Below are 19796 nucleotides of genomic sequence, written 5' to 3' on the forward strand. Positions count from 1 at the left end.
AAATATAACTCACAGTTGCAAAAGATAAAGAAGAAGTGGTGGCAAAGAAGTAAAAAGGTAAAACAACAAAAAAATCATAAAAACTGCACCTTGCTGCAAAAGTGGACGAGATCAGGCGGCAGCAGCAGGGGGCGGTGAGAGCCGGTCAAGTTGGACAGTTTCCTGCAACCTTCAGGCTGTACAGGAAGTCACTGAAACACTCACACCCTGTTAGATCTGATTCCTCTTTGATGAAATGTTATCAGACACGTATATCAGTTTGTTTACAGTCTCCAGTTGTTTTAATTATACCAGAGTAGGCTAATGAAATGCCTCACAGGAGATCTGCAAGTGTGTTCATGGTTCAGCCTCCATTTTACAGGAATTCTCATGTAAATCAGCATCATATCAGTTTGCTGCTGTATGTAAATCAGCTGAGCAGACCTGTCACCATCACGCACACAAATGAATTTATGACATATATAGTCAAACACAGAGGAAAGAAACACAAGACAACAGCTTTCTTTAAAGATCAGTCAGATATAGTCAGGGCTTCACATCTGTACAGATGTCATTTTAAGAATCCTCACATCTTACTTACCACAAGTCTTGGTGTTGCTACATTAAAACAGTCCAATGTTAATACACAATAGACTGTAAAGTTCAAGAGCTGTGATATGAATGTATTCAGTCTCTTTGACTACTAAACGTCACTATCAGCAACAAGTATTCTGGTAACACTGTAAACCCCCCCCTGGGTCTGGAGAGAAATTGCTGCTACATTAAGCTTGTGGCCACGATAAGTGGAGTGAGTTGGGACAAGTTCGGACACAAATCTGACCGGCTAGCACGCATTGTGCAGAAATCAGTAGTGTTTGATCCTGTGTGGCCCTCATTGTTCAGGACTATTAGCTACTGAATGATTTTCCTGTCTTGCTGTCTGCTTCCATTGACTTAAAACTCTTCTTGCCTGAACAGGGACTTGAACCCTGGACCCTCAGATTAAAAGTCTGATGCTCTACCGACTGAGCTATCCAGGCTCTTCTTATAGTATATCGCAGTAAGATCAAAGAACCACAGTAGACAGTTACTCTCCTACAGTCTTCAAACCTCTGCCTCTGTCAAAACTTTACCAGGGTATCAATATTTTATAAGACATTTTGCTTCTTTTAACTTTGATCAATAAGTCAGGAGGGGGAGTTTTAAGTTTGGAACTTGAATCCAAAACAGTACAAACATTCAGCAGGTGATTAAAGTGAGGTATTGGCTTTTCTTAGACTTGTTGCTGCACCTGTACACCTTCTAAAACAAAGAAAATATGCTTTACTTGACTAATGCTAATTAATATTTTTTTTTAACTAATAAAGGTCTCTCTACAGTTACTTCAAATTACACGTAAGCTAAATATGTAAGTTCATATAAAGTTTATAACCACCAACCGAACATTTACTTTTGTACACCGTGTTTCTGTATATACAGTGTAACTCTGCAACTCATGGTTTTTCACTGAATTTCAGAGTCGTTGTTCTGACTTGAAGGGGTGTTCACATCATTTTTAACACTCAGGAAGTTATTTTTCTGCTTATTCTGAAATCACATGAATGCAGGGTTAGTGGCTCCTCTGTCTCATGTTTGCATTGCATTGCATTGTGGGACACTGGTTTACATCCACAGACCACTTAAGGAAAGGAGGTTGCTAATTTATTTAACTATACCTAACTTTCAAGTCGTGATCACAGTGGACACACATTTACTCAGCATGCAGTGATTGTGTTGAACTGATTTTCCTGTCATATTTGTCCACTTCAAGTTCTTTAAAACTTTTCTCGCCTGAACAGGGACTTGAACCCTGGACCCTCAGATTAAAAGTCTGATGCTCTACCGACTGAGCTATCCAGGCTCTTCTTAAGCGTACTTACAGTAAGAAGAAAAAATTCTCGCATTGTCTTCAAAACTGAAGACGTCATATTTTGAAAACATACTGATGTTTAAAAACCTCTTGTGGTGTTGCACACATGCTTGGTTCTCTGAAATTGACATTGATAATGTATCAAGAAAGCAAAAAAGTTGGCCCTGTGATAGCTGAGCTGTTAAAAGCCCTGGTGACAGGCTCCAGCATGCACTGGGCTTTGTTAATTGGTGGATAAATGTAAAACACCCAGAGGATTAATCTAGTTTATTTCTCTGTGACACAACTTTTTTTTGCAAGATGCATGTTAAAAAAAACTGCAATGCTCAATATATGGATAAAGTATTTTATATTAGGCATCTGTTTGTGGAAGTTGAGAATTGAGTCTCTGTATTTTCTTCCTGCAGCTTACATACCCTCACCGGGCTGCTCTTCCTTCACTTGCAACCATCAGACATCTGTTCAAGAAGCACTGCAACAAGGTAAGACTTGCTTACATAGAGCTGCTGTACAAGCAGGTTTGAACTGAAGCCTACTTTAAAGATGCCACATGGATGTTTTCAACACTGGAATACACATTTGTTCCCACACTCTTCAGACTATCACAATAATTAAAAGTGCTACTGATAACATTAGCCACTAGATGTTGCACTCTCCCTTCCCCCTTCCATTGCAGTCATGTCACCACACTGCCCACTGCTGTTAGTAGAGCAACAAGTGGTTGTCAGTTTGTTGCACGACCTGCATATTTCAGACAGACAGAGTCGTGAAGAGTGATAACTTTTTTGGCAGACTAATGTATGAAGAGGAGTGTCTCTGTGTGTGGCACTGACCCTGATATCTTGTGTTGTGACTGTTTCCTGCTTTGTGTCATCAGAAAAACCATTGCAAACCAGTGCACCTCCACAACCTGCTGACTGAAGCCTTACAGGGAGGAGGTTAGTGCCGTCTCTCTTACTGCTTTAGTGGGTGGATCAATAGACTAGTTCAGTCTTGTTTCCTCCCATTGATTTTTTTATAATTCCTTTAATGATAGTGGGAACAAGTTAACTGTCATCCTTGAAGGATTCTCACAGGAACAACAAAACAAAATAATGCCTCCAGTGGTTACATGTTTGGTGGGTGTTTATCTGGAATCAAGTTATACCACAAACATCTAACTACTACAAAATGTACAGAGGCGATGCCTCGCTGCAGCGGTCGCAGGTTCGACTCTGGCTTGCAACCATTTGCTGCGTGTCACCCCCCGCTCTCGCTCTCACCCCATTTCACTCTGTCCTGTTCATTAAAGGCAAAAGCCCAAAAAAATAATCTAAAAAAAAAACAAAAACCTGCTTCTCAAAGTCCTTCAAGTTTCAAGTATACGTATATGCACAACAATTACAGCAGAGCAGCCGTAGCAGTAGTTGTTTTCAGGTTCCCTCCAACAATGCAACTACAAGATGCATAAAGACAGAAACATGCAAGTATAGAAGAGAATTACATAAAACATTAAATAGTACAGATGTTAAGGTGAGTGAATAAAATATTAGAAATATAAAACAGAATGATGAGCATGATGACCAACTGAATTATCTCCCCAGATTTTGTTTTGATTACTGTAGTGCATAAATGTATGTAGAACTTTACATCAGATCATTATTTTTACCATACATCACCACACTAAATAGTCAGTCAGCCAGTCGACCTCAATAGTTTCTGCTCTCTCTGTCTCCATCTAGAGGGAATCAAAATAAAAGAAAAAACTAGATTTCTTCTCATCAAGTCATGTTGTGTTCTCAGATGCTTTTTAACAGGGAGGGCATCAAGAGTGTGAAGGATTTAGTACAGCATTGTGCTGTAAAGGTGGTGGAGACATTGGGAGAAACTGGGAGGGGGATGTACTGCGGATTTTTTGGTTCATTGTCTGTCCCAGGGACCCACACCCACCTCTACTGAAACAGGCTATGTGAGGGTCATTAACATAACAAAATCAAAATTCATGACACTGATTGGAGTGGAGATGCCGACCCCACCACAGCCATGATAACGACAGTATTCAAACCTAGAAAAACAATCTCTGCCTCATGCTTTAATAAAGTTTCTCACTCTTCTTGTGTATGCAATGTATGCATGTTAAAATGTCCACTAATGATTGTACTTGTTTTGCCCAGTGTTGGCCGGCAGTGAGAAGTACTTGGCTCTGGAGCACTGCAAGAGCCTGGTGGTCCTCATGGATGTATCCTTACAAAGCAATATCATGTCAGTTTACTATATCTGCCTCTCTGTTATCTACCTATTGTGTCTGAACAGGCACACACAGTAGATTGAAAAACATTCAAGTTTCGGTATTAGCAGACAGATCACTGGACCATGAGAGTGAATGAAAGAACAGGTAAAGAAAAATAATGAGATCAGTATCATGTTAAAGCTGGAGCTGAAAATGGTGTAAAAATAGTGATACTGTGCACAGAGGGAAATATCTTTTAAAGACTGCACGTGATTGGTAGATTGTGATTCTTGTTTCTTACGATTTCTTGTTCAGTCAGAGCCTGGATAGCTCAGTCGGTAGAGCATCAGACTTTTAATCTGAGGGTCCAGGGTTCAAGTCCCTGTTCAGGCGAGACAAGTTTTAAAATAATTGAAGTAGTCATCATACAACAGATAGCAGTCTTGAACAAAAAGAGTCGTGTTTGCACAGAATCTAGAACCACTGATTCCCCCTCAATGCACGCCAGTTAGTCAGATTTCCGGACTTGGTTCCAACGTGCTCCACCTGTTGTGGACAATAAAAACCTCACAAGATCAATGCAGCTGCATTTTCTCTCCACCAACTGCAAGACCCAGAGTATGATGGGAAACACAGTCGATAGGTTTAAATGTTGACTCAACAATGACATTTAATAGAATCTTTTGATTCTGATTGACAGCGAGTCCTCAACCATAAAGTCCACCATGTTGCAACACCATGTTTCTGCAGTAGGCCACAGCGGACAAACCAAACACTGGCTCTAAATGGGGCCATTCAGGTTTTTGCATCAGCCACTGTGGTTCACAGCCCCTCTGTGACAAGCAGTGTCAGGAAAACACTGATTTTTGAATGTCAAATTGTTCAGTCCACCTATGCTGCGGTAGTTAAGCTCCAGGTAAAACCCTCCTGAACGACGAACCATGAAGGAATTCTTACTAGGACAAGTTTCAGGTGGTTGCAATCTGTAGTCCTCACCACTGGATGCCACTAAATCACTTCATATTTTACACACTGTTCCTTTAAAACTTTTCTCGCCTGAACAGGGACTTGAACCCTGGACCCTCAGATTAAAAGTCTGATGCTCTACCGACTGAGCTATCCAGGCCCTATCAATGTTAGTGTAACAGTGAAAAGAAAGAATCATGTTACTGTTACTCTCCTGTAGTCTTCAAATCTACTTCTGCCATGGTATCAATATTTTTAAAACATAGACATAACTGCAGTACTTCAGTAAATGTACTTTCCACCACTGTGCGTACTTGATTAAAATGTTGGTTACTACTGTGACTCTGCAAAAGAGGGCCAACAGGTGTTACTATTATTTTGTCCAGCCCTTTTTTATGTGAGTAAGGGAGGACTACATAACAGAAAGACCTCTCTGTGAAGTGCAGCACAAATCAACACACAAACTGCAGCCTCTAAAATAAAGCTGAGTCAACACTTTAAACAGTTCCAACACAAATTGATCATCATAGAGTGCATTTGTTTTGGCTAGGTGTATCTAATAAACTAATAACCAAGTGTATCGTGTTATTTGGATTGTTGATGTTTGTGCGGTTCATTTCCTTGACCTCAGTGTTTCCTTCAGAATACCGGCAACGCTCGGCTGAACTGGGATGAGTTCCAGAGTCTGTGGGACAAGATCAGGAGGTGGACGGTAAAATTCAACACACCAGTGACAAGAATAAAACTGGCGACATCATAGGTGTAGATTTCAGGGGGGTTGCAGGGATAAGTTAGATTCATTATACTGGCTAAAATAATCTTATTTTGCTCAAAAGATTGTCACAAATCTGTCATGTGAAGCAAAAATAATTGAGCTAAATTTGCATTACAGATATAATTCAAATTTTGTAGCATACTTTGTTTTTATTTCATCATAAGACTTGTGACTTGTGTTCATCAGGACAGGTCAGGTTGCTGCAGAAATTGGTCCATAATTGAGTTTATGTATTTAGTAAAGGAAGAATAAGTTGTTGTCACAGACATTATGTCAGTACATGCAGTGTTTCATGCATTCAGTAAGTTGTGTTCCATCTTTTCTCAGGATATCTTCCTGGTGTATGACAAGAACAAAACAAACCACCTCGAGTATAAAGAGGTCGCCCCCGCTCTGAACGCAGCAGGTAGGACTGAGGACACATCAATAAATAGATAGTTCATTCACACTGGAAGTACTTCTCAGTCAGGAGCGGAGAAAAATAAAAAATATTTATGAGGTGGCAAGAGGGGGGCAGGAATTTTTGAGGGGTGGCAACATATGTCAGATGTACAGTACAGGCCAAAAGTTTGGACACACCTTCTCATTCAATGCGTTTTCTTTATTTTCATGGCTATTTACATTGTAGATTCTCACTGAAGGCATCAAAACTATGAATGAACACATGTGGAGTTATGTACTTAACAAAAAAAGGTGAAATAACTGAAAACATGTTTTATATTCTAGTTTCTTCAAAATAGCCACCCTTTGCTCTGATTACTGCTTTGCACACTCTTGGCATTCTCTCCATGAGCTTCAAGAGGTAGTCACCTGAAATGGTTTTCCAACAGTCTTGAAGGAGTTCCCAGAGGTGTTTAGCACTTGTTGGCCCCTTTGCCTTCACTCTGCGGTCCAGCTCACCCCAAACCATCTCGATTGGGTTCAGGTCCGGTGACTGTGGAGGCCAGGTCATCTGCCGCAGCACACCATCACTCTCCTTCTTGGTCAAATAGCCCTTACACAGCCTGGAGGTGTGTTTGGGGTCATTGTCCTGTTGAAAAATAAATGATCGTCCAACTAAACGCAAACCGGATGGGATGGCATGTCGCTGCAGGATGCTGTGGTAGCCATGCTGGTTCACTGTGCCTTCAATTTTGAATAAATCCCCAACAGTGTCACCAGCAAAACACCCCCACACCATCACACCTCCTCCTCCATGCTTCACAGTGGGAACCAGGCATGTGGAATCCATCCGTTCACCTTTTCTGCGTCTCACAAAGACACGGCGGTTGATTACTGCTTTGCACACTCTTGGCATTCTCTCCATGAGCTTCAAGAGGTAGTCACCTGAAATGGTTTCCACTTCACAGGTGTGCCTTATCAGGGTTAATTAGTGGAATTTCTTGCTTTATCAATGGGGTTGGGACCATCAGTTGTGTTGTGCAGAAGGTTAATACACAGCCGACAGCCCTATTGGACAACTGTTAAAATTCATATTATGGCAAGAACCAATCAGCTAACTAAAGAAAAACGAGTGGCCATCATTACTTTAAGAAATGAAGGTCAGTCAGTCCGGAAAATTGCAAAAACTTTAACGTGTCCCCAAGTGGAGTCATAAAAACCATCAAGCGCTACAATGAAACTGGCACACATGAGGACCGACCCAGGAAAGGAAGACCAAGAGTCACCTCTGCTTCTGAGGATAAGTTCATCCAAGTCACCAGCCTCAGAAATGGCAAGTTAACAGCAGCTCAGATCAGAGACCAGATGAATGCCACACAGAGTTCTAGCAGCAGACCCATCTCTAGAACAACTGTTAAGAGGAGACTGCGCGAATCAGGCCTTCATGGTCAAATAGCTGCTAGGAAACCACTGCTAAGGAGAGGCAACAAGCAGAAGAGATTTGTTTGGGCCAAGAAACACAAGGAATGGACATTAGACCAGTGGAAATCTGTGCTTTGGTCTGATGAGTCCAAATTTGAGATCTTTGGTTCCAACCGCCGTGTCTTTGTGAGATGCAGAAAAGGTGAACGGATGGATTCCACATGCCTGGTTCCCACTGTGAAGCATGGAGGAGGAGGTGTGATGGTGTGGGGGTGTTTTGCTGGTGACACTGTTGGGGATTTATTCAAAATTGAAGGCACACTGAACCAGCATGGCTACCACAGCATCCTGCAGCGACATGCCATCCCATCCGGTTTGCGTTTAGTTGGACGATCATTTATTTTTCAACAGGACAATGACCCCAAACACACCTCCAGGCTGTGTCAGGGCTATTTGACCAAGAAGGAGAGTGATGGAGTGCTGCGGCAGATGACCTGGCCTCCACAGTCACCGGACCTGAACCCAATCGAGATGGTTTGGGGTGAGCTGGACCGCAGAGTGAAGGCAACCAACAAGTGCTAAACACCTCTGGGAACTCCTTCAAGACTGTTGGAAAACCATTTCAGGTGACTACCTCTTGAAGCTCATGGAGAGAATGCCAAGAGTGTGCAAAGCAGTAATCAGAGCAAAGGGTGGCTATTTTGAAGAAACTAGAATATAAAACATGTTTTCAGTTATTTCACCTTTTTTTGTTAAGTACATAACTCCACATGTGTTCATTCATAGTTTTGATGCCTTCAGTGAGAATCTACAATGTAAATAGTCATGAAAATAAAGAAAATGCATTGAATGAGAAGGTGTGTCCAAACTTTTGGCCTGTACTGTATATATACTGAATTTATAGTAGTTCACACTACATAAGGGCACGGGCTGCCATTTACAAACTCATACAGACAAACTTAATCTCATGCAATCAATATCTTGCATTTGAGGTTTCATGTGAAACAGTTCATATTAGGAATAAGTGTTGAAGGAGGTTCAACAGACTCTGAGTCTAACCCTGAACTCTGAGTTGATTTACCCTGAGATGGGAAACTCTGAGTTACCGGTTCCAGAACAGCTGATTTGAGTTAGTTCAGTCAACTCTGAGTATGTTCACTCTGAGTTAAGCCGACAATAAAAAGCCATCATCAATGGAGCTCCGACTCCACAATTCACCATGGCAACAGGTAAATAAAAGACAGCGGCTCCATTTTAATCCAGTGGATATAGAGATATTAATGCATGTGTAGCAGACGGTGCACGTTTATCTTTAAAAAAAGAGCCTGAGTCAGAGCAAGGAAAGTGTAAATAAGTTAACCATAAAGTCAATAAAAAAGTTTATTCATCATTTATCAGACTTACATTTCCTTAATGAAGATAAAGTGGTGGAATCTGACTGTGTATCAGGCTGTAGATACATTACATTATATTAATAATATATAATAATATATTTGTTCAGATTTAATCTGATGGGGGAAAACACAGGAGCCAGCAACTGAAAAATAGGAAGATTTAAAACATATAGGCTAGGCTATAGATCAAAGACATAAAGACATGACTGTAAACTCACAGTCTGACCCAGTAATAATATGTTTGGTGATTTGCACTTGAAAAGACGTTGAGGTTAAAATACAGTAGATTTTAAAATGTTGCACATCTATTTGTATCTTGACTCAACAGCATTCAGTGACTTTATTTCAGCTACAAATGTAGTAAATTTAAAGACACTGAAATGCTGCACCATTGCTCACTCAGAAATATGAACATATAATCCCCAATATTAGGCTATAGGAATTATGTTCCATCAGTGCGACCAGTGACATCAGTGACAGAGATCATTAGTCATTGATACTACATGTCTAAAGCTTCATACCGATTTTTAAAATTTAAATAATTAGACCTACACATTATGTGCAACAAACATTTGGGAGCTGCTCTAACAGACTGACAGCCTGATCCTTGTGCAGTGTTATAAAAAAATAATAAATATAAAAAGGACAGAGGTTTGATTCTGAGCTGAGGATGAATTCTCGCTGTGTAATATTTGAATGTAAAGACAAAACCAATGTCCAAAGAAATGATTGATGTGCATAAATTCAGTAACTTAAGACAGTCCTGAGTAACAAACTAATATCCAGCAGGATTTAGACTGTGACAGACGGTAAATCTCCGCTAATTAACGCGCTTCCATACAAGCTTTGACACGGACTGAATGAATGAGGAAATGAAACAGCGTGTAAGAGGGAGGAGACAGAGAAAAACCTAACCAGCGAGCAGGTTAGGTTCACAGACTCAGTTGCCATGGTGATTGACTCAGAGTTTGATTTACCTCTCTTTCTGGAACTGAAAACCCAGAGTTTCCCTCATTTCAGGGTTAACATACTCAGAGTTTTCACTAAACCTGCTTTCTGGAATAGGCTACCCCTCTGGCTCCACTCAGTTTTCCAAACAAAGCAGTCTCTTGCCGCTGTGGCGTTATCTCGTGCTGCATTCACAGCAGTTGGACATTGGAGATTCGCGTTCATAAATGTTAAATTGGCCATAACTTTTCTTTGAATTCGTTGCTGCCAACTGGGGTGGCAGCAGGGGTGGCATGGCTTTCTCTTAGGGTGGCACCCCGGTAGATCCACCCATGCTCTCAGTTCATATGCAACACACACACACACACACACACACACACACAGCCATTTAAAGTTCAGGGTCCACGTCTGTCAGGAAAAATTATCTGACCAACAGGGGGAGCCAAACCACCTCTCTTTACCTCTTCTCTGCCTTTTAACTTTGTTCAGTCATACTTGTGGAAGTAACCTTTTATATTTACTCTTATATGTAGTGACGTATTAAATTATTAGATCAAGAAGTGATTTACTCTAACCTGGGTTTGTTGGTCTTGTGTGTCTCTGCTCCAGGCATTGTAGTGGATGATTTGGTAATGCAGCTGGTCGGACTGAGATACACAGAGCTGGACATGACCATCAGTTACCCCGGCTTCCTGTACCTGCTGATGAAACTGGAGAGCATGATCCGTAAGGAAGGGACATCCACAGGGGGGGTAGCACATTATGACAATATTCATGACAGAGGAGCTGCAGTTAAACCAAAATCTGGTGCCAAAACAAACTCTCAGGTTTCAATTTTAAAAACTTCATACGTTTGTTTTGGCTTACATCAGAGCCAGTCAGCCGATCAGTTTAGAGAACTAAAACAAATGTAAGACATCTTAAGTAGACTCTAGTCTCCTGGTTTTACAGGATGGACAAAATATTTGCCATCACAGTTCAAATATTTCTTGATTGTTCATTGTCTTCATCCTGTTTTGCAGAAGTATTTCAAGCATATGACATGGCGGGTATGGGACGAATAACTCTCGACTACAAACGGGTATGAACCTCTTTTTCTGCTTTACATACTTTGAATCAAAATTGAAAGAAATAAAGGTAGCAGGTGTGATACATTTGCTATTTATTTTATTTTTATAAAAATGAATGACATATCTACATTTGGCAGGTTCTTTCTTTCTCTGTTAACCAGGGATGCACAATATACAGTACATCAGGCTGACGGAGTATCGGGTAATAATGGGAAATTTCGATTATTATTATTATACAGAAAATAAAATTATAGTTAGAGGCGATAACACAAAGCCAAATTGCTTATATGGACTGTGACAATAAACGCAGAGAAGAAGAGGAGCTTGCACAGCATGCTAACAGGAGAGCCAAACAAGCTGTTGCCAGTGTGGACATTTTTCACAGTTTTAAAGAAAGACAACGCGATTGTGCCAAGGTCTGTTCCCCTTTAGCTGCCATTTACACTGCTTAGATGCAGCGCTGAAGGACCATCGGTGGAGCCACTGCCTTCCCGGTGAAAGATTAGGTCAATGTGTGCCCGGCTAGTGGCTAAAATCCAACACCGAGCTGTTAAACAGTCCCAACAAACCACACCGACACTGTTAGCCATGCGAGGCTAACAGTTAGCCCTGTATGTATTGAATTCAGCCAGTGCTAAACCCCAGCCCCTGGGTCCACAGAGGGGTCTAATCCGTGTAACTGCAGCACGTCACATACTTCGGTTTTTGTCTGGAAAATCTGTCCTTACTCAAGTCCTTTACATAGAAGTCAGTCTGTAGGCTGTCACAGGCAACTGAGAAAGGCAGGCAAGGTCTCAGTTTTCAGTAACATTACAACCTGTTCACCCACTGGCAGTAAGAAATTATTAATACACGTTTAAGGTTACATACAGTACATTTAACGGTCGTCATTAAAGGTGAGTTTCAACTAAATGTTTTCTGTTCTCTGATTGGTTCCAGTGGCTCCACATGACCATGTACAACTGACCTGGTCCACTCTGATGGATTCTTCAGGATTTGCTTCGTTAAAGGGATAGTTTGACATTTTGGCAAATTTGCCTATTGCCGTAATCCCTATAGTCATATGAGTAGGTACATTACCTTTAATTGTCAGTGCGTGCTGTTCTGAGATCGGTGGGGCAGAGGTGCCCACTGAAATGGAGGTGAATGGTACAGGTCCCTCTCTACCTCAAAACTAATCAAATACACCATCATATGACTCCAAAACGCTCTTGTGGACAACTTGTAGCTTACACATTCACCACGCTATGAAATAATAATGTAATACTACGAGACAGAGTTGTTCTGAAGCCAAATGCACAGCCGGAACTACATTCCAGACATACAGTACTTGCTGGGCGGAGTGATTTCAAACAGCGTATGTTTAGTGCAGTTACTTCCGTCATCAAAACAACAAGTTTGTTGAGAAGAAGCCAGAATATACAGAGGAAGAGTTACAGGTTTTGGAAGAAGAGAGAGCAAGAAGAGAGGCTAAGGTAAAGGTGGGGCTTACTGGCCACTTTATTAGGTACACCTGTGCAATATAAATATAGAGTACACCTCAAAATAATCACTGGAACACGAGGAGAACATGCTAACTCCACACTCATAAATCACCACAACTCCTGAGGGAACAACAACATAAAATGTTCCCTAGCAGTCTGTTTATTCCCAACAATAAGAAGTAATGCCACTTAGTCACTTCACTATATGCTCTGGGCAGCACTTATCCATAACATAACCACAACAACATTTGCATTTTAGCCTTATTTACCATGCTTGGGTTGTAGGCTAATGTTACTCAACATGAAGGTAACGTTACAGCAGAGAGATTTCTGAGCAAAATACACAACGATCACTTACCACGTCTGCTCGTTTTGTGATGCCGACAGATGGTATGACAGTATCTTTCAAGAAAAGCGTTTGAACCATTGCTGAGCTTCTGCGCTCCATCCTTTCACTGTAGTCCTCCGGTAAAAAATGGCAGGAGCACACAAACATTTTCCGGACCGTTTCCACAGGCGTGTTGGGGTCGATGTCCAGCACAAATAGCCATTGTTTCATCCTGTCCGTATTACTGGTTGGAACTACGTGAAACTTCACTTTGCTCCATGTCTTCGGCTTGTTACTGCAACCTTTTAAAATACACGTGTAAACCATGATTTACAAAAACAAATGGCTACAAGCAATAACAACGGCAGTGTCTCAGGTACGCACTGTGTCACTCCGCCCAGTGGTTTACTCAAGAAAGTAGTTCCGAGTATTTGCTTCATGTGTCGTAATGTTACTTAATTATACATTATTATTTCATAGCGTGGGGAATGCGCAAGCCATGTGTTGTCCACTAGAGCCTTTTGGAGTCATTTGATGGTGTATTTGATTAGTTTTGAGGGAGAGAGGGACCTGTACCGTTCACCTCCATTTCAGCAGGCAGCTCTGTCCCGCTGATCTCAGAACAGCACGCACTGACAATTAAAGGTAATGTACCTACTCATATGACTATAGGGATTACGGCAATAGGCGAATTTGCCAAAATGTTGAACTATCCCTTTAAGTCTTTTCGTGTTCATTTCTGTTTTTGCATGACTGTAATTTGTTTGTTTTTTCACATGTATTAAAGTAGATGCATCTACTGTACAGTTCAATTATAGAAATATTTAGCAAAGTAACACTTGGTGGTGAACTACATGTAATTAAACTGATAGCATGATAGCATAGTGATTCAAGTGGTTAAATGACTTTTTAGCCATTTTAAGTGTACTGACACTATAAACATTTTTCATGGAGCTTTGAAAGGGACATGGAGTTGGAAAAAAAATAAGATGTACTTTATGAGATCATGCAGAACATCTGCTGACTTTGCTTGCACTTCCCCATCAATAGTGGGTGTATTGGGGTATTTTATTTATTCATTTTTTTTTTTGGTTCATATATGACCTGTGAACAAGCAGGCACACAAACTCAATTGAGAGGTATTTTGTGGCATGTGACTTCTTTGTATTAGGCCCCAAATTTTGTTTTAATTTGGTATCACGTGTACATTGTCAATTTGATCATTTTTTACCAAGTAGTTAAAACTACTTTTTCGAAGTAGCTTTAGTAAACCAAACTAGATTTCTCCCCGGGGTAGTGGTGCTGTAGTTCAGCTTCTTCCAGAGTGAAGTAATAAGTCAAACAGTAGCAATGGAAACATCTTCAAGAACTCTCTTCAGTCATGGAAACATTTGGGGTCAAAGGTCCGAGCAAGATTTGCTGCTATGTTACTGACACTTTAACAAAGGTCACCTAAATGATTTAATGAATTAAACTTTATAGTTTAAGATGTTGCCTCACTCTGCTCCCCTTCAGTTTAAAATGAATATATATATATACACATATACACACACATATATATGAATATATAATGAACAATATCCAGCTATGTAAAATAACTACCTAAATCTCCTGTAAGTAAACACAAGAGCTGGTACAGCTGGCTCCAGGTCATCTTTTTACTGGCCACTTGTTGCAGCTTCTGCCACATTACAAATCACTGAGATATTTTATAAATTTCATACAGCTAATTTTAGATAATAAAATATTTTGTGCACAATTTTGTGTATTAGGTCAAATGTAGGCTTTTCATGAGGGGCTCAGACAAACTAGTTTTACTAGTATTAAAACTAGTGTAATCATTACTGAGAATTTGTTGGATAGCACTCAAAAGTTAAAGTCACAGTGGCACAGAAGAAAATGCTATTTGAAACCTTCTTTATACCATTTGAAAGAAGTAGATTCATGTATTTATTTTAAATTGAACTTTATATCCAGGCTAGTTCATGTAGACCTTTTCTGACTGCACAGATGTGATGGATGAATGTATCTGCACTAGTATCCATGGATGACCTCATCGACGCTGAGAGACTCAGACTTGATGCTTATACAGTATCGCTAGCTGTTTTTTTAATTGGTCATGACATCTGCAAAATCCATCTAAACAAGACATTAACATGCAAGGTACAATGTGCATTTCACGTAGTAATAATAATAATGATGTGTTTTTATTTTTCTGCTGCCCTTATTTTAAAACCTTTATGCTGCTGTTATACATGCTTTGTTACATTCATTATCTTTTTTGAAATGCTAAAATTTCCATTTGCATTATCACACTGTTTGAATTCTTCCCATTTGTTGTTTTTTTTTTTTTTTTTTTGGTTAGTTTGTATTTTTAGATTTCTTGGTTATGGCCTTTGTAAACAGACAGATGATAATACTGTGTGTCCACACTGACATCATTAAAGTTTCACAGTATCTCTTCAAAAACATTTGTTGTCTGTCAATTCACTTGAGAGGGGAGTGACATCATTCTCTTCAGATTTACTAAGTGAGCAGTGGACATTGGTTTGCTCATTTTCACTGCAAAATAACAAAATCCTTATGAACAAATTGTGTGAAAACATATAGCCAATAAGCTTTGATAATTTTGCACTTCTCTTTTTCTCTTTTAATCATTGCAGGAATCAGGTGATGTTTGGCTGGGATGTCTTCAGCCCATCAAACCAGCCAAACTTAAATATTCAGTGCTCCAGCTTTTCTTTCCGCCACACTGAGGAGCCAGCCTCGTGAGAGCAAGTTCAGCATTAAGATATGGAGTAAACTCAAATATTTTGAGCTGTTAGCACAGCCTATTCATACACTTTACCTTGTCTTATAATACTATCTTATACACAGTAAAGTAGTTTGTCATTTTATTGTGCTTTAGCCCAGGACACAAAGCTGGCCCTTATTTGTTCAATTTAAGGCCAATTAAAATTTGAGTTTCTATTACAGGGAATGGAAATAGGTTTTAAAGGGCACATATTCTAAAAAGTCATATGTCCTTATCTTTTTTTATTATAAAGCAGGTATAGGCGCCATATTAATACTGTGAAAGTATCAAAACCTTTAATCCACAGAGAAATATACACAATCCGTATTCAGAAACTGTGACTTTAAACAAGCTGTCAGGACTCGCATGAAGTTGTGAAGTCGCAACTATACTCTGTAAAGGTAGAAACTGCCACTGCAGTGCCGTTACAGTTATTCCCTGGCTGTAATGATGGTGCAAAGATGCCAAGCGTGCAGATGTGGAAGACCCGCAAACACTAACCAATCATAGCAGACCAGGCTTTTTCGGGAGGTTGACTTAACCCTAAAACAGAGTGTTTCAGACACAGTGCTAACACAGGTATATTCAGACAGACAGTAAGAGAGAAGTTATGCTTTTTTTTAACATTAAGCACGTAAACGTGTTCTTCCAGAATCCCCAGATACAAGTACAAACCTGAAAATGAGCATAATATGGGACCTTGAACATAATGTTTCTGCTTTGCAGGATTTCAGTCAGACATTAAATTGTTTCTCTTTAAATTGATATCACAAACATTTTATGTTCTTCTAAATGTTTATGTTTTCTTGGTTTTTCTGTCTGTTTAGTTTAAGGCCGTGGTTGAAAATGCACACTGATTATTCCTCTACTAGTCTGGTCACAGAGAACTTCTCTGTAGCTTTTCTACAGAGTCCATCTCTGTAATGACCCCAACCACAGGGGATATTTTGAGAAATGACCCTCTGTTCTTTGCTGATGTCTGGTATGTGTAAATATCCGTCCTCCAGCATCATTCTTTAAAGTGAGAACAGCGTTACACATACCAGAGGCAGAGTGTGTGTGTGTGTGTGTGTGTGTGTGTGTGTGTGTGTGAGTCCAATATCCTGTTGCATTGCTGTTGTGTTGGTTCAAAGTGACTTTTAGGATGGCATGTGACAGTCATACATCAGCCACACCCAAACTCTCTCTTTCTTGTCTCTCTTCCTGTCTCTGTCTCTCTCTACTCTCAGTGTGCTTTGTTGAAATGTGTATATGTTTACTAAACTTTTTCTCTCTAACACTTTTCATTTCTCGTTCTCTCAATCTCTCCCTCTTTTGTTTGATCCCACAGGAACTTATTTATACAGAAATAAAAGCCAGGGTCGCTGTATATTCAAAATATTATGAACTGCAACCAGTGGCTGTTTTTTTAGGAAAGCATTAAACAAATATAACCCAAAGGGTCAGTTCCCAGCAATAACAAAAACAAATGAGAACTCTTAACTACTTTCACAAAGAGTAAAATCTACACAGCCGGAACAGAAAAAGCAAAGAAACAAACATCTCACTCACCTCCATTGGTATCACTCCATGCACATAGTTTTTGTTTCAGATATCTGTCTCTGAAATATCTGCCACCACCTCAGACCACTGGAGGAGACTGGAATTCAGTTTCACAGCTTTGAAACTGAAAATCAAATATTATACTTTATTATATCATACTTTACTAGAAAATCAACAGAATTCACTGTGCAGTGTTCATAAAGGATCTTCTTCTTCAGTCAAGAGTCGTTTGAAAGAAAATCATTTCCAAAAACTCCAAAACAGATTTTCAAATCAAACCAAAACTATATTTATTATAGAAGCAAGTGAAAATATATTTATATACTGTTTTTAATTTGGGTGGATCATCTCTTTTTAAGAACACTTTTTAAAGAAATAACATACAACATAACAAATAAATAACATACATTTGTTTTATTTTAATGGTAGGTACTGTTGTCGCTCTTTGTATGATTAAATTAAAAAAAAAGTGTTTGTTGCTGTAAAATAATTAACGTAGCTACTGTGACATCACCCACTGGTTTGTGGACTGCCATTTTAAAGCTTCGAGCTTTATTTCTGTTGTAAAGTTGGGCATTTAACATGGAGGTCTATGGGGAATGACCTCTGGTTCTTGGAGGCAGCCTCAAGTGGCAGTTCAAGAAACAGCAGTTTTGACACTGTGTCAGTCAAACAAAACTGGACTTTGATCCAGTGGTCACAGTGTGTGTCCTGTGTTAAACAAAGTCAGCGTTGTTTTAAGATAACATTACACAGTTAACGTACAGTCACTGACATCAATCACGTTACGTATTTATGTGACGTTATATTACGTTACAAATGTACTTAATTTAAGCCAAAACATTTTTCCAAACCTAATGATGCGGTTTTGTTGCCTAAACCTTACCGTGACTGTTCCACAGCATTAACCACATGATGCAAAGTGTTTCAGCAGTGTGCCACAGCTGCAGTTGCTATGAGATGCCAAGGAGTGTCACACTGATGTTTGAAAACCTGGGAATGACAATGGGCTGGTGAGAATCAGACCCCCAGGAAGTGTGCCCGACATTAAAGGCAATTTGACATAGTGGCCAAACTGTGTAACTACAACTTCTGCGTCCATCATTTGATGCCATGGGGCCCAAAAAGACTTTTTACCATTGACTTACATTGAGAAAGAGAGTCCACTGTAAATCAGTGGACATAATTTTTGAGCCTCACAACCCCCATGAAATGACTCTTTTCACAATTACTTGATCCATTTGGTAACATTTTGAAAGTCTAGAGGGGCCGCATGATTCAATCTTTTTCTCCACATTGAAGTTAGCGGAGGGCTAAACCAAAAGTTAGGCACTTACCCGACATAAGTTAGCCAATCTGCTGGTGGAGCTCTCTAGTGCATCTGCTCTATGGGCACGGTGAAGTGGAAGATCTGGGATATTTTACACCACAGAAGTAGAACTCTTTTGGCATCATGCGCCACTGAGCAACTTTCACAGGGATGACAAGGGCCCTGCTTCCAATGCTGTGTCCAGGTCCCTTAATACATCCATGGTGAGAACGTGTTGCATTTGAGACTCAACTCTTTTTTGTTTAGTTCCTCTTAGAAAAATACAAATAAAAACAGCCCTAATCATAATTAGCTCCTTCCTGCTACTGAGCCCAGACTCAGACTGACCCATCACAGAGCTGTTTGTAGCAGAGCTGCACACATCACAGGACAACATGACAGCTGAAACATGGTGCCAAAGAACTTAAATGCTTCTGTACTCTTTGATGGTGTTGTTACAGTCTATATGCTGCTATAAGCACAGAGACGCTAATCAACCAGGACAGCTTGAGCATGACCTACTTCTGTAGGTGGCTCCTGCAGGCGGGACCGTCACCCTCCAAACCAGCCTGAGCCTCAACGTAATGGATGATACCACAGCTCAGGCTTCTTTGTTTTATGGGTGTCATTCCTCTGGGTCAGTGGTTCTCTTGATGGTTCACAGGCTGGATGTGAATCAACTGCTAAAGATTGATTTTCCTTTTCTTTTTATTATCAGAGGCACATGAGAAACTAGATGCCATGTGATATTTTACAGTTAGAAAGTTGAAAATAGTAAGGACAATAAATCTAAAAGAAAGAGCACTTTCTGGCCCCACATCATCTGGTGATGCTCACAGAGGTCACGACCCCTCTGAACCACTAGTTGTGATGAAACTTTATTGTGAGATCAACTCTGTAATGTTTCTTGCCTCACAGCAGCTCCATTTGCAACATCAACAAAGACAAACATGTAAGACAAGATGTGCATTTGTTCTGGTATTAAGATCCAGAATAGTTTGAGTACAGACTGGTGCACAAAATAAAGTTTCAGTCTAACATTATTAAAACACTGGGCCCTGTATCTCTGATATGATGCCATCACTTATTCACTGTGTTCACTGTTCAGGACATGACTAGGGACACATACAATGTTGTTGATCAGCCTGAATATGTTATCATGGCAGACTGATTCATCATAGTTTTTCCAAGGGGCTGACCTAAAATCTTTGAGCAGATTTTTATTTGGTGGAGCAGTTTTGACTTTAATGTGGCAGACAAACACGTGCACCCTGTGGTATTACAAT

General features: G+C 40.0%; 1 protein-coding gene and 4 non-coding genes across 5 annotated transcripts in view; 2 read left to right on the top strand and 3 right to left on the bottom strand.

The window, feature by feature from the left end:
* The window catches only part of zgc:85932 (uncharacterized protein LOC405875 homolog), a 29360-nt gene extending 17234 nt beyond the window's left edge, over window positions 1-12126 (top strand). The window contains 8 exon segments of the mRNA XM_049576390.1: window positions 2296-2370; window positions 2766-2826; window positions 4042-4106; window positions 5707-5775; window positions 6166-6244; window positions 10593-10709; window positions 11006-11064; window positions 11993-12126. Coding sequence (XP_049432347.1) covers window positions 2296-2370; window positions 2766-2826; window positions 4042-4106; window positions 5707-5775; window positions 6166-6244; window positions 10593-10709; window positions 11006-11064; window positions 11993-12019 — 552 coding nt within the window. The 3' untranslated portion in view covers window positions 12020-12126.
* On the bottom strand, window positions 947-1019 carry trnak-uuu (transfer RNA lysine (anticodon UUU)). Its single transcript has one exon. It is a non-coding gene; the product is annotated as a tRNA-Lys (tRNA).
* trnak-uuu (transfer RNA lysine (anticodon UUU)) lies at window positions 1807-1879 on the bottom strand. Its single transcript has one exon. It is a non-coding gene; the product is annotated as a tRNA-Lys (tRNA).
* Window positions 4418-4490, top strand: trnak-uuu (transfer RNA lysine (anticodon UUU)). Its single transcript has one exon. It is a non-coding gene; the product is annotated as a tRNA-Lys (tRNA).
* On the bottom strand, window positions 5151-5223 carry trnak-uuu (transfer RNA lysine (anticodon UUU)). The gene has a single exon. It is a non-coding gene; the product is annotated as a tRNA-Lys (tRNA).
* Window positions 12127-19796: the final 7670 nt, after the last annotated feature.

Source organism: Epinephelus fuscoguttatus, linkage group LG5 (genome assembly GCF_011397635.1).
Source record: "Epinephelus fuscoguttatus linkage group LG5, E.fuscoguttatus.final_Chr_v1".
In the NCBI taxonomy this organism is placed as follows: Eukaryota; Metazoa; Chordata; class Actinopteri; order Perciformes; family Serranidae; genus Epinephelus; species Epinephelus fuscoguttatus.